We start from the raw sequence: 15,119 nt of genomic DNA, 5'->3' as shown, positions 1-15,119 counted from the left end.
CTGTTTACCACAATCATTGAAAGTGAAAGTAAAAGAACATTCCAAATTTGGAGTTTTCCCCAGAAAAGTAATAGAGGGGAAATCTTTCCAAGGTGACATTTAATCTCGGTGACCTGGGCGTTCCCAAGGGATTCTTTTAATTTTCAGGGATTTTCTTTCACCTCCTGTTTGACTATTGGACAGGAAGTGAAGGGAAGTCTTCTCAATTAGACACAGATGGTGAAAAAAAAATGTGACAGGGATTGCTCTGTCCAAAAAATGTTTTTTTTTTTTCACTTTAATTACAAAGATAATTTTATCACATAACTTGCTGTGGTTATTGTACCGGAAGTGTAGTTGTTGCTTGGAACAAACCTCTAACATTGACACAAAGCCGTATAACAGTTTAAAGTGTTTGAAGTCTCATTTAAAAAAATAAATAAATAACAAACACATTATACTTACCTCCTCTGTGCAGTTGGTTGTGCACAGGGCAGCCTGGATCGTCTTCGTCTCTGGTTTCTTGTTGCTGCTCCTAGCCCCTCTCTCCTATCGAGTGCCCCCACAGCAAGCAGCTTGCTATGGGGGCACCCGAGCCGAGCAGACACAGAGCTGCTGTTCGGCCCGCCCCCTATCTCTCTCTCCTGATTTGCTAACTGACTTTAATTGACAGCCGCGGGAGCCAATTGCGCCGTGGCTGGGTCTCAGCCAATCAGGAGGGAGATTTCCGGACGGCCAAAGCGATGGGGTTCAGGTGAGTATTAGGGGGTGCTGGGCTGGCTGCTACACACAAAAGGCTTTTTATCTTAATGCATAAAATGCATTAAGATAAAAAAAACGTCTAATTTTACAACTCCTTTAGTGCCGGTTCACACTGGTGCGATGTGGGAACGCACAGTGGATTTGCAGGTTCCCGCATCGCACACCTGTCTCGCGGGCAGTTCACACTGACATATGGGAACTGCTGGGAGTGTCAATACAAAGGTAATGACACCCCCAGATTAGTTCGCATATTGCAGTGCGAACTGTCAATTCGGACAGGAATCATGTTACATAGATGTGAACACCCATGCAATACGATTCTGGTGCGGACCAAAAAAAATGGTCCTGCACAACTTTGGTCCGAATGTGATGCAAATTCAGCCATACAGACTTGCATCGCACAGACATCGCATGTGATTTGCAGAGCAGTGCGGTGCGGACCACACGCAATGTCGGACATTGCTATAGTGTGAACCGGCACTTAAGCATGCTTGAGATAAACATAGGTCTATACTCAGACAAAAGGAGTGAATTAACTACTTGCCTTCTGTGCACTTAAACACCCTTCCCATCCAGACCAATTTTTAGCTTTCAGTGCTCGCACGCTTTGAATGACAATTGCGCGGTCATGCTACACTGTACCCATATAAAATTTTTATCATTTTTTTCACACAAACAGAGCTTTCTTTTGGTGGCATTTAATCATCTCTGGGTTTTTTATTTTTTATAAAAAAAAAGAAAAAAGACAGAAAATTTTGAAAAAAAAAACGTTTTTCTTATTTTTTGCGAGTAAATTTTGAAAATAAATAAATGTTTCTCCTTCACTGATGTGCGCTGATGAGGCGGCACTGATGGGCACTGATAGGCTGCACTGATGGGCACTGATGAGGTGGTACTTATGGGCACTGCTGAGGTGACACTTATGGGCACTGATGAGGTGGCACTGATGAGGAGGTACTAATATGCCGCACTGATGAGCACTGATAGGCGGCACTGCTGAGCACTGATAGGCGGCACTGCTGGGCACTGAGAGGTGGCACTGCTGGGCACTGAGAGGTGGCACTGACGGGCACTGAGAGGTGGCACTGATGGGCAGCACTGATGGGCACTGGCGGGCGGCACTGATGGGCACTGGCGGGCGGCACTGATGGGCACTGGCGGGCAGCACTGATGGGCACTGGCGGGTGGCACTGATGGGCACTGGCGGGTGGCACTGATGAGCACTGATGGGCGGCACTGATGAGCAGCACCATCAGTGCCCACACTCAGTGCCCATAGTGCTGCCAGTCAGTGCTCATCAGTGCCTAGATGAGCAGGCACTGATGGGCACTGACTGGCAGCACTATGGGCACTGATTGTGTGCACTGATGGGGGGCACTGATGGTGGGCACTGTGGGCATTGAAGGTGTGTTTGGTGTACCTCTGGTAATCAGGGCACTGGTGATCGGTGCCCTGATTACTTTTTTCTGTGTCCCCGGCGCTGTGCAGCTCTCCCTCCTTCCTCACACGCAGGCTCTGTGTGAGGAAGGAGCGCCGGCGATGAGAGATGATCTCATATGTTTACATATGAGATCATCTCTCATTGGACGGCTTGATCACGTGGTGAATGGCCGCTGTGATTGGCCATTCACCACGATCTGTGATTGGCTGTGTCCAAGGGACACGGCCGACACAGATTCCCCCCGATGCGCGCTCGCGGGAGCGCGCGGGGGGCGTGTCACTGGGAGGCCGTTTAAAACGGCCTCCTGAAAATTCAAGTCCGCGCTGCAGCCGTATATAGGCTGTAGCGCGGACGGCAGGAGGTTAAAACAAAAATAGCTACATAAAAAATGAGTGATGCAGACTCAGTGGATCACTTTTTCTGCTCTCACTCTTTAATGTTTCTATGTATGGAGCAGAATGTGGAACTGATATCTGTTTATAAATTTCATTGGAAAGACCCTTTAAGTTATATAGAACATGTGGAACTTTTCTCTTTTTATTAATTGAATTGGAAAAACCCCTTTTAACCACTTGCCGACTGCCTAACGCAGATCTACGTCGGCAGTCAGCCCCTCGCAGGCAAAGTGACGTAGGGCTACGTCACTAGCTTGTGAGGGTCTAGGGAGCAAGCGCGCGCCCCCGGAGGCGCGCTCCCGCGTGGTCACGGACCCCCCCGCGCGTGTGACCAGCGGACCCGATGTCCGCCGGTCACTCGGCGATCGGCGGGGGAGAGGGAGAAAGTCAGGCGGCTTGTGTAAACAAGCCACCTGTCATTCTCCCCGGTGTATGAAGGCTGATCATACGGTTCTACTATGTAGAACCGTCGATCACTCTTCATACATCTGAAGCCACAGCCAATCACGTAGGTCTACGTCACTAGCATGTGAGGGTCTAGGGAGCGAGCGCGCGCCGCCGGAGGCGCGGTCACGGACCCCCCCGCGCGTGTGACCGGCGGACTCGATGTCCGCCGGTCACTCTGCGATCGTCGGGGGAGAGGGAGAAAGTCAGGCGGCTTGTGTAAACAAGCCACCTGTCATTCTCCCCGGTGTATGAAGGCTGATCATACGGTTCTACTATGTAGAACCGTTGATCACTGTTCATACATCTGAAGCCACAGCCAATCACAGTAGAAAGCACGCCCCTAGGGACACACATAGCCCCTCCCTTTCAAAAAAAGTTAACCCCTTCACTGCCAGTGTATTTTTACAGTAACAGTGCATATGTATAGCACTGATTACTGTAGAAATGTCACTGGTAACCCCAAAAGTGTCAAAAATGTCAGTCAAGGGTCCGATCTGTCCGCCGCAATGTCGCAGTACCGCAAAAAAAATCGCAGATCGCCGCCATTACGCGTTAAAAAAAAAAAACAACAAAAATGACAAAAATCTTTCCCTTTGTTAGTAAACGCGATAACTTTTGCGCAAACCAATCAAAATACGCTTTTTGCGTTTTTTTTTTACCAAACATAGGTAGCATAAAACAAATTGGCCGAAAATGTTAAAAAATTTTGATTTTTACATTTTTTTGGGGGGGAATTTCATATAAAAAAATGTGAAAAATATTGCTATTTTTGCAAAATTTATGCTCTTTTTTTGTTTATAGCGCATGATCAAAAAATCGCACAGGTGATCAAATACCACCAAAAGAAAGCTCTGTTTGTGGGAAAAAAAGGACGCCAAATTCGTTTAGATACAACGTCGCACGACCGCGCAATTGGCCGTTAAATTCAAGCAGTGCCGAATCGCAAAATACCCCCTGGTCAGGAAGGGGGTAAAATCTTCCGGGGCTTAAGTGGTTAAGGTCAAATTAAATTATTTTTTAGATACTATCGTTTTCAACATCCTTTCAGCTTCTTGCTTTGACTTGGCTTTTTCCAGGCTTGTAATATTAAATGTATCGTTTTCTTTGTTATTTTATGTTTGTACCTTTCAGGAAATAAGAAAACCTGTAAAAACCACCTTCCCAGTGATCTGATTTTTAGCGCAATATCGGCTGTGTTTCCAGACAGAGGCTTTCCAGAGGAAGTCAAAGAGAGGTAGGCATCATGAAGTTATTTTGTGTGCAAGCATCTCTCAAAGCTCAAGTACATTTTGTAATGAGCTCTAAACAGAGTGGTCACTTTCTCATTAGATTAAATGGTTGCCAGGAAAACCAGAGAGAGTGAATCATCTCTCCAACAGGGAGAGCAATAAAAACCTGATAGAGGTTCTAACCCTTCAATATTCTATACAAAACTTTAAAAAAAAAAGATAATGATGATATAAACACACTTTAAAAAAGGTCCAGTAAATTATGTAACAATGTATAACACATGCACAGGAGATCTGAACCCAAGGACAAAAGTGTAATATATTGCAACATACCAATTCATAGTAGTGGTGACTGCATTCGTTTTCATTTTTCAAGCTAAGAACATTTTCTGCAAGTGCAGTACATACTTGCTGATCTTGCCAGAAAGCAGTGTCCTTGTAACGAATTGAACTGAACTGAAATCACAATGCTATCTTTCTACTAAATGTAAATAAAAGACAAAAAGCCATAGAAAAAGGAATGCAGCCACCTCATCTAAGGACTGGTAAGGTGCAAAATATTTTTTTGTTTATGGATTTAGATACACTTTACTGCTGAATATGGTTAAAAATGCTGGGACATGCCTAACTATTTATCATTTTGTTTGCTTTTGCTGATGTCTACTGATAACATCAACTTGTATCTCCATGTTGCCAGGAGCAGTTGTTAAATCATTAGAAACATGTATACTATGACTAAGTCTGGGTTCACACTATTGCGATGCGGGAACCAGTGCAATTCCAGTGCAGGTTCCCGCATCGCATATCTCTCACAGGCAGTTCACACTGCCCTATGCGAACCACTGCAGGTGTCAATACAAATTTAATTACACCCCCAGATCGGTTTGCAGATCGCAGTGCAAACTGCCAAATGGTGCAGGAATCAGATCGCATGAATGTGAACACCCATGCGATCCGATTCCAGTGCGGACCAAAAAAAGGGTCCTCCACCATTTTTGTCCGAATGCGATGCAAATTCAGCCATATGGTTTGTATGGCTGAATTCGAAATCTCACAGACATTGCATGTGATCTGTACAGCAATGTGGAGCGAATCACATGCGATGCCTGACATCGCAATAGTGGGAACCCAGCCTGAGTGACTCCTCTAAAGAAATAGTTATACACTATACTTTAGACTATTTAGTACGTGTTTTTTACTGCCTGTCACATTCTTGCTCGTACAAGACAGGACCACAAGCTAAATTTGAAGTGTTGTGTGTTCCCTTTGTGTATATGATGCTAAAACATATTTTGTTATTACTTCCAAAAGCTTTCTATTAAAAGTAAATTTAAACTAGAAATGCGAAGAAATGTAATCCCAGCACTGGAAATAATGTCACACTCTCCACCTCTGAATGGCACTCATATTGAGCAGCCAATCTCCTGCATTTATCAATGCATCCCTCAGCATGGGACCCGGAAGAAAGTGGAGATCACTGGAGTCGTGATTTCTAATTCAGTGATTCCCAGTTTTCAGGGACAGGTATGGTACATACATAGTTACGTTGGTCCAAGGTAGACCAAAATAAAAAAAATATGCCATGCCTGAAATTCATCTTTAATTTTGTGTGAAGCCTGACAATGCTGGAGACAGAGTTAGGGCCCTTATCAAATGACTTTGGGCTTGTGTTGACGGCATCAGTGTGACATCCATCTGAGATTCTTCTGAGATCATTCAGATTTCATTGAAAGGTGCAATTCACCTTCAGTTGACCTCCTTCTGGCCTGCATTTGACCTTCTTAAAATGGGTTTTATATTCCGATAGACTTTTTTTTAAGGTATTTTATTCAGAGATTAAGACCCCGTTCACACTGGGGCGACCTGTCAGGCGACCTGGTCGCCTGACAGGTCGCCTGCCATAGAGAAGCTGTGGACCCGTTCTAATAGGAGCGACACAAGTCGCTCCGACTTAGAAAAAGGGTCCGGAGCTTCTTTGGGGCGACCTGGAGCGACCTGCATTGACTTCAATGATATGAAGTCCATGCCGGCCGCTCCGAGGTCACGGTGCGAGCTGCACACCGCGACCTGTGAGGTCGCCCAGGCAAGTAGCGTCGCCCCAGTGTGAACGGGGTCTAAGTGTTTGGAGATACAAACAAGAGTTTGTAGAAGAGTGAGCATATAGATTTCCAGGAAGTATGGAATATTAAGCCCAGATTTGTTTTTCTACCAAGGAGTGTATTTGGCAGTTTGTCACCAAGATGCAATAACCAAAAAACAAGAACATCTGTGAGTGTTTTGGTAAAATGGTTGTATTGGGCTGAATGATTGATTCCCAGTTTATACATTTTTTCAGTGTATATATTACAATTGATAAATTAAAAAAATGGAGAATGAATATTCCTTGTACTGATAGTGGAAAAATGGTTTCCTCTGTTTCTTTCCATTGAGGAAATCTAATGGATTCAAGTCAAGTGATTGGCTGAGCCATTCTAGCAGCTTTGTTTTCTTTCTTTGAAACCAATTGAGAGTTTCCTTGTCTTTGGGTTTGGGATAATTGTCTTGCTGAAATGTCCACCCTAGTTTTATCTTCATCATACTGGTAGATGGAAGCAGCTTTTTATCAAAAATGTCTTGGTACAATTTTTCCATTCATCCTTCCTTCAATGACATGAAGTTTGCCACTACCGTATGCTGAAAAACAGCCCCACGCTATTATGTTCCCACCTCCAAACTTCACTATAGTATGGTGTTTTTGGGGTGATGTGTAGGGCCATTTGACCTCCAAACATGGTGTGTATTGTGACATCCAAAGAGTTAAATTTTGGTCTCATCTGACCAGACTATATTCTCCCAGTATTTCACAGGCTTGTCTAAATGTTGTGCAGCAAAGTTTAAACAAGTTTTAGGATGCTTTTTCTTCAGCAATGGAGTCTTGCGTGGTGAGTGTCCATACAGGCCATGATGGCTGAGAGCATTACTTATTGTTTTCTGTGAAACTATTGTACCTGCTAACTCCAGGTCTTTCTGAAGCTCAACACAAGTGGTCCTTGGCTCTTGGACAACTCTTCTTATCATTATTTTCACTCCTTTGTCAGAAATATTGTGAGGAGCTCCTGATTGTGGCCCATTTATGGTGAAATTATGTTCTTTCCACTTCTGGATTATGGCCACAACAGTGCTCACTGGAACATTAAGAAAATTATAAATCCTTCTGTAACCAATTCCATCAGTATGTTTTGCAACAATAAGGTTTTGAAGGTCTTGAGAGAGCTCTTTGCGTTTACTCATCATGAGATGTTTCTTGTGTGACACATTGGTAATGAGACACCTTTTCACAGGGCCATCAGTTGAGACTGAACCAGCTGATATAAAAGTGTTACTAAACCCAGGACCCTCCATTCACTATATCTGATCTCCCACAGTACACAGAACATGGAAATGCAATAGTTTTAGTAAATATAAGCTGCTAAATACCTTTTCTCATCAACCGTATTTAGCAGTGTTGTGACTTCTATTAGTGTCTGGTTAAAGCTTGTAGGAGGAGTTTTTATTCTTCTCTGACTGTCCTTTAAGGCTGCAGGACCCCCCATTCTCTCCTCTGTCTGGGCAGTGCTGATTGGCCCTGTGCTGATCACATGTACCCTCCCAAGAAAATAAAAACTCTCTAGCAGTACACATCAAACTAAGCATGTGCAGTGTGTCCCCTAGCCTCTGTTCTATCAGGAGATTGTTTGGGACAGTGGAAAAGGCGTATTTCGCCTGGTGTGAGTCGCAGGGGTTCCATCCACTCTCCTTTTTGGAGTGCTCCTTTTTTTCCAGTGCTTCTACCGGCTCGCTCGTGCGATCAGCAACCCGGAGAATGAATCGCCCAGTTAAGGCCATTTACCAAAGAGCTGACCGAGGACGATATGGTCCCCGGTCATCTCTATGACATTTGAAGGCCGGGAACGATGTTCTGACGTCAGGTCCGGCCTCCGCAGATGTAAACACTACCAATTCCTTGGCTGGGAAGCTGAGATTGTGTGTTTTTTTTTTGTTTTTTATCTCAGGCTTTGCAGCCTAGAGGTGATATCTGAGGACTCAAAGACCCCAGATCTCGCTGTAAAGAGGACCTGTCATGCCTTGTTCCGTTTGCTGTACAAGGGATGTTAACATTCCTTTTAATAGAATTAAAAGTGATAAAATAAATAAATTAAAGGGAAAGTGTAAAAAAAATAAATAAAAACAAACAATAAAAAAATTTAAAGCGCCCCAACCCATGCAGAAGCGAACGCATACATACGTCGCACCTGCATATGTAAACGGCGTTCAAACCCCACATGTGAGGTATCGCCACGAATATTTGAGCGATAGCAATAATTGTAGCCCAAGACCTCCTCTGTAACTCTAAACAGGTAACCTGTAAAAATATTTTAAAGCGTCGCCTACGGAGATTTTGAAGTACCGAAATTTGGCGCCATTCCGCAAGTGTGCACAGTTTTAAAGTGTGACATGTTAGGTATCTATTTATTTGGCTTAACATCATCTTTCACATCTTACAAAAAAATGGGGCTAACCTTAGTGTTTTGTTTTTTTATTTAAAAAACAAAAACAAAACGCATTCAAAAAATTGCTGCGTAAATACTGTGTGACATAAAAAAATGCAATGATCACTATTTTATTCCCTAGGGTCTCTACGAAAAATCATATTTAATGTTTGGGGGTTCTGAGTATTTTTCTAGCAAAACAAAAAGGCTGATTTACATGTAGTGCCCGAATAGGCCCGGTATGGAAGTGTTTATCAACCAAAAATCCAGAAAAAACACATGATACGAATGTTATAATTTGAGTTGCAGTTCAGTGAGTAAAATAAGTATTTGATCCCCAAGCAAAGCATGACTTAGTACTTGATGGAGAAACCCTTGTTGGCAAGCACAGAGGTAAGACATTACTTGTAGTTGGTTACCAGGTTTGCTCACATCTCAGGAGGGATTTGGGTGCACTCTTTTTTACAGCTCTTCTCTGAATTCTTAAGGTCTCTTGGCTGTCGCTTGGCAACTCAAATTTTCTATAGGATTAAGGTCTTGAGACTGGCTAGGCCACTCAATGACCTTAATGTGCTTCTGTTGGATATTAATATATATACATTTGGTGCTGAGAAAATTCTACTTTGCCCAATAATCATTTCCCAAATATGGGTATTTTTTGTGTTAACACATCTGCAAACACTCTTTTTTGTTTCAGGTACAAGGAACTGACTGCTGCTTCAGACCCCAATGCTCTTCCACCACAGTGTACCCCTAATATTGATGGCCCCTGTGCCAAATCTGTACCGAGAGAGCAATCTCTGCACTCTTTCCACACCCTCTTCTGTCGCCGCTGTTTCAAATATGACTGCTTCCTGCACCGTAAGTTTGCTTATTTATTGCTACAGTATTTTGTGTGTTATCCTGCCCTGCTTTTTTGGCTTGTCTACTGCTAGGGTTTTTTTGTTGTCCAATCAGAAATACGCATAGATGACTTTTAAACACATGTTATATGGCTAAACCACATATGTTCTCAGCATCTCCACATAACATGAAGGGGGGGCTGCAATCCAGAACTGTGTGAAAAAAAAGACTCCTCAGCTGATGACTTCAGAAACGTGGCTAAAAGGTTAACTCTGTCTGTCACAGCTGTCCTATAGCTTGTGGCATTCCTCCCTCCCAGTCTTTTGGAGAGCTGTTGGAGCTGGATATTCAGACCTTCGCCTATCCTACCAAAAATGGCAGCATTAATACACAGCTTAGAAGCTGTACCCAAAAAAAGAACTAGTCACCAGTATTGCTGATTTCCTGCAGCCGATTTTTACCTATTACTAACTTACCATGCCATGTTTTCCACTGTGCCTCTGTGTGGAGGCAGCAATCTTGGTAGAGGCGCAGGGGTGCTCCACTGATTACTGGCAGTCTCACGTTTGGTGGGATAAAATTCAGGAAATTGCATAATTACAGAAAGCACAGATCCACAGAATGGATGAAGAAGAAGCAGGGAGATACAAGCATTGCAGGTCTACAATTGCAGCTTTCTTTAAAGCTAGGAGAACAGTAAGCAGCACAGTAGTGTTGCCTTCAAATATCATCATTCCAATTTTCCTGAGACTAGCAGTCACATGGAACAGTGCAGTACATCATACACTGAAGATAAACAGCTATGAGGCTGTAGACCCCAAGAGTGTCTAGGCACACTTACATGCAAGGATGTTTTGAGTTAGTATTCGGGTGGAATTCAGGTCAAAAAGGTAAGTAATTGAGTGTACTGCTTTGGTACAGTTAACATTTCTATATGTTCCATTTAACATAGCAAATGTTCACGTTTTGAGTTCAGGTCCACTTTAACTTTTACGTCAAAAGTCAACATTACTTAAAACATATGTCAAGGCAAGATAAAAAAAACATATGACTGACAACACAGCAATTTTGTTGACTAAATTATGTCAGCGCTGCTCAGTGTCTTTTGCTCAACTATTCCACCACTTCCACTTCTAGATCATTGCAACATAAATAAAGGCTGTAGTTCAAGATGAGAGCTAGTATGGCTTTTTGGGATAGCATAGGAAGTGTGCAGGGGACATAGAATGGCTCAGAACTGCTATCAACAGGTTTTTTTGCACTTATTAACAGAATAGCTAAAGTGGTATTAACCGCTTACCCACCAGGCCTATTTCGGACACTTTTTGTTTACAAGTTAAAATCAGTATTTTTTCCTAGAAAACTACTTAGAACCCCCAAACATTATATATATTTTTTTAGCAAAGACTCTGGAGAATAAAATGGCGGTCATTGCAATATTTTTTGTCACGCGGTATTTGCGCAGCGGTCTTTAAAACGCCGTTTTTTTGGGAAAAATTTTGAAAAATCACATTTCACTGCATTTAAAAAATATTAAACAGTAAAGTTTGCCCATTTTTTTTGTATATTGTGAAAGATGATGTCATGCCGAGTAAATAGATACCCAACATGTTACGGTTTAAAATTTCGCCCCCCCGTGGGATGGCGACAAACTACGGTCAATAGAGATCTCAATAGGCGAAATTTTAAATTTATTTAACGGTTACCAGTTTAGAGTTAGAGTGTAGCTCTTTTTTTTCAATTATTGCTCATGCTCTGGCGATCGCGGCGATACCTCACATGTGTGGTTTGAACAGCGATTTCATTTGCGGCTCGACTTCCGTATACGTTTTTTTTTGTGTGCGAGCTAACGGTGACGGGGGCGGCTAAATTTTTTATTTTTTTCCCATTTATTTTATTTATTTTTTTAACTTTATTACAGTTTTTTAAAAAAAAAAAAAAAATCTGATCACTTTTATTGCTGTCACAAGCAATGTAAACATCCCTTGTGACAGCAATATGCAGTGACAGGTACACTTTATGGAGAGATCGAGGGTCTAAAAGACCCTAGACCCCTCCACTACACTTTCCTGTATGCAAAACGCAGAAAACGGCGTTTTTGCATACAGCCGTTTTTCAAATTTGCCGCCTTTTGCAGCACACTAACCCGGAAGTGACGTCATGGACGCCGCCTCCGGGTTACGTCATCGGAGACCCGATCGAAGCCGTTTCCGGCATTGATCGGGAATCCATTCAGCCCCGGTAAAAGCCGCGGATGGCGGCGGGAGGGGGGGGACGTCCCCTCCCGCCCCCCCGGGTAACGATCGAGCGGCTCCCGAGGCGGCTTTAAACCACGGTACCGGGATGATGCCTCTAGCTAGAGGCATCATCCCGGTATACCCCCGCAAAGTTTATGGACGTCATATGAAGTCCACCCAGGGAGAAGGGGTTAAACAGACCAAAAGTGGGCATATAAGAGGCATTTATTGTTGGGGTTAACATACACTTTAAATCCCAACTACCAAAATAGCATTTGTGTACTGTATTTTAATCAATACTAGCTCTTTGACTGCTTTAGGATTTTTGGTTTATCCTAATCCTTCTCCCTTAGATCTTGGCTTTTTCTAATGACTTGCAAGTCATTGACCTACCTAGTAAATTTGGTTAAAGAAACCTGAGCTGAGATAGAATTAGAGGCTTCCATTGCTCTCCTCCAAGGCCTAGGTGCTTATTTTTGGCTTTAGTTCTTTCTTTGCTACTGTATTGGTACCAATTACGTAGCCAGTGATATAAATACTGTCTGTGGGGTAAGATGACAGACAGTAAACTAGCATTTAGGTCAGCGGTGGCGGCCTACTTTTTCTTTCTGGACACTTTTCTTTTAGCCCACAATATGGTTGTCTTGCTGGTCTGTATTTTACAGACAATGCATTGATATTGAATCAGACTTGTGTAGAATCCTATTGGGCTCTGCATATAAACAGTACACGAAAAAACAATTTTTGTTTAGGAGGGAACTGATTGGTTGCTAATGACAAGAATAGGTCTTTTAAACACTTTCATACACAAGTCTTTTCAGTTTCAGTTAACTGTGTTTTCTTTTTAGCATTTCATGCAAGTCCTAATATGTGCAGAAGACGAGGCCGGGAAATTAAGATTGAGACTGAACCATGTGGAAACCACTGCTTCTTGTGGCTGGTTGGTGCACTTTTAACTTACCACAAGACTCTAAAATTCCTATTTTTAGGTGTCATTCTATTATTTTGACATATATATTTTTTAGGGGGGATCAGTGAAATTGGACTTGCTCCCTTTCTCCTGTATGGATATTTTGCCAGCACACCAACAAGCTTGTTTCAAAGTGCATAATTCTTGTATTAGCACATAGAAAAGTAACATTTTTAGGACCGCCCAGGGTCCATTCCTCAAACATTTGATACTTTTACAATGTGATTAGTCAGGAGCTGTTGTAGCACCCTTCTAACCACATGGTCGATTCCAATATGAACAACTGTTATCAGTAGTTTTTAGATGGACTTCGTTTTAGAAAACTGACACTAAGAATTGTGGAGACCATATAATGCTCACCTGCATCATTGTGAGGAATATACGATGTACACTTAGCCTTACTATTTAGCCTGTATTTAGCCTGTCTGTACACTGCAAGTGTTTAGGGTTGGCACAGTTCACCCCATTCACTTATACATAACTAAAAATATTCCACACCCCAATCTACATGACTTTTGCCAACCCGCTGTTTCATATTCAACAAGCTTTTCTCTTTCGTTCATTGACGGACACAGCTCCATATCTTCTTGACCCTTTTGTTTATGCTTCCCCCTACAGGAGTAGAACTCTAGGCGGAAAAAGGTTTGACTACACCTATAGGGCAGTCCCAGGGAGTATACTCCCACTTCCTGCTATAGGTCTTCAGTTTTTTTTCTGCCTAGCCAGTGGTAAGGACCTAGTTCCTTGCTGGGATCTCTGGTCCTAGCATTTTTTCCTTTTTAAATGGAATTTTTTGCTACTTCTATTATTTTCTGTTCCTGTGAGAACTACAATCAACTGCTAGACTGGGCGACGGACTGGATATTCTAGATCCATACCGTCTCCCCAGTCTGGCCAGCAAGCGCGACTCGACTTCAGTTCCAGGCTAGGTCAGCCACGGCATAGCCCCACTGGACGGGGGCTGGTCGGTGAGTAAACGCTTAGCCCTGGTCATTACCTGAGTCGCAGCGTGCCCCTGGCCCGCAGCACCCCCATTCCAAGATGGTGAGGTGGTCTGCCTGCAGTGATGCCCGTCCGGTTCAAAGGTGTGGTAACTAGTGTCCCTCCTCTCCCTTGGTGGTCTTTCGGGGGAGACGTGGGCCCTTCCCTGGGATGATCGGACCCACTGGTTCCCCTCCATCCCCCCCAGTTCCTCTAAACAGTTGCTGTGGGTCTTTTGGCCCTCAACCTACCCCCCCCACCGGTTGCTGCTCCAGAAGGGGGGGTTGGATGTGGTTGCTGCTGACCAGGTTGCATAACGTAGGGGTTTTAGAGTGGGTTCCCTGCCTCCTGGGGGTTAGTGACTGGTGCAAGGATGTCCTTTGGGCTCCCTGTGGTGGTGGTGGTTGGGCTGGGGGAGCAGATGTTTTGTCATCCACTAGGGCCAAACGTTTAGGGCGTGGCTTTGCGGCCTACTCGCAGCTAATGTACCAAGCTGTCCGAGCTACTGACCAAGCTCTCCGAGGTGCTGACCAAGCAGAGGAGCGGATGTTTTATCCGCGGGTATGCGCCTCACGTGGCCGGATTGGGCCACAAATTTAGGCTGACGGACCAAGCTGCCCGAGCTACTGACCAATCTGTCTGGGCTGCTGACCGACCAGAGCTGCTGACAGGCATCCACCTTCCCTCCCGCTGCCATGGGTTGTTTGCTCCGCTGGGACTCGCGTCCTGGCAGCTGGGCGCTCTCAAAATTTAGGCCGCGACTTGCGGCCTACTGGGTCACGGCCTACTTGGCCAGGTGGCTGATTTAGGCGCTGCCGTTGAACCTCCAACTCTCTCCCTGGGCATCTGCTGGACTGTGAATCCGGGCAAATGTGGCTGGGCCTCCACTGAAATTTGAAAATATGGTCAGCCTGGCGCCTCCCTTGAAGCGGGTGGCGCTTTGGGGGCGTTTCATTTTTAGTGAAAGTGTAGCAGCCATTATTGTGTTGGTGAGGGTACTCTGCCTGTGCGTCCGTGTAACGGCAAACATCCCCCACAAGGGGGTATGTCCTATTATGTTCTCTATGGAGGGCGACCCTTGCTTTTTGCTTTTTTACCTTCATATTGCGATATATGTCGGTCATCCGCGCCTCCTCCACTTGCCATGGGTGAGGAGCATTATCAAGAGGTCTTGCCTGGGCTCCTTGGGTCTTCACAAAGTGTTGGCATTGTTGCGCCAGTGGGGGATTGCGGTACTGGTGTACCTTGATGATCTTCTTCTGCGAGCAGAGTCTCCGCCTTCTCTAAAGCACAACCGGGAGATTACTGTGCGGACTCTGCAGGAGTT

The 15,119-nt window shown here is 44.1% G+C and overlaps 1 protein-coding gene across 1 annotated transcript in view; it reads left to right on the top strand.

Annotated features, from left to right (window-relative positions):
• The window catches only part of EZH1 (enhancer of zeste 1 polycomb repressive complex 2 subunit), a 212,296-nt gene that overhangs the window by 108,019 nt on the left and 89,158 nt on the right, over positions 1-15,119 (top strand). The window contains exons 9-11 of the mRNA XM_082271240.1: positions 4,156-4,258; positions 9,459-9,622; positions 12,690-12,781. Coding sequence (XP_082127366.1) covers positions 4,156-4,258; positions 9,459-9,622; positions 12,690-12,781 — 359 coding nt within the window. The remainder of the gene's footprint in view (positions 1-4,155; positions 4,259-9,458; positions 9,623-12,689; positions 12,782-15,119) is intronic.

The sequence above is a fragment of the Pelophylax lessonae genome, assembly GCF_965119305.1.
Source record: "Pelophylax lessonae genome assembly, chromosome: 11".
Taxonomy (NCBI): Eukaryota; Metazoa; Chordata; class Amphibia; order Anura; family Ranidae; genus Pelophylax; species Pelophylax lessonae.
This window is presented reverse-complemented; position numbering and strand designations above follow the sequence as displayed.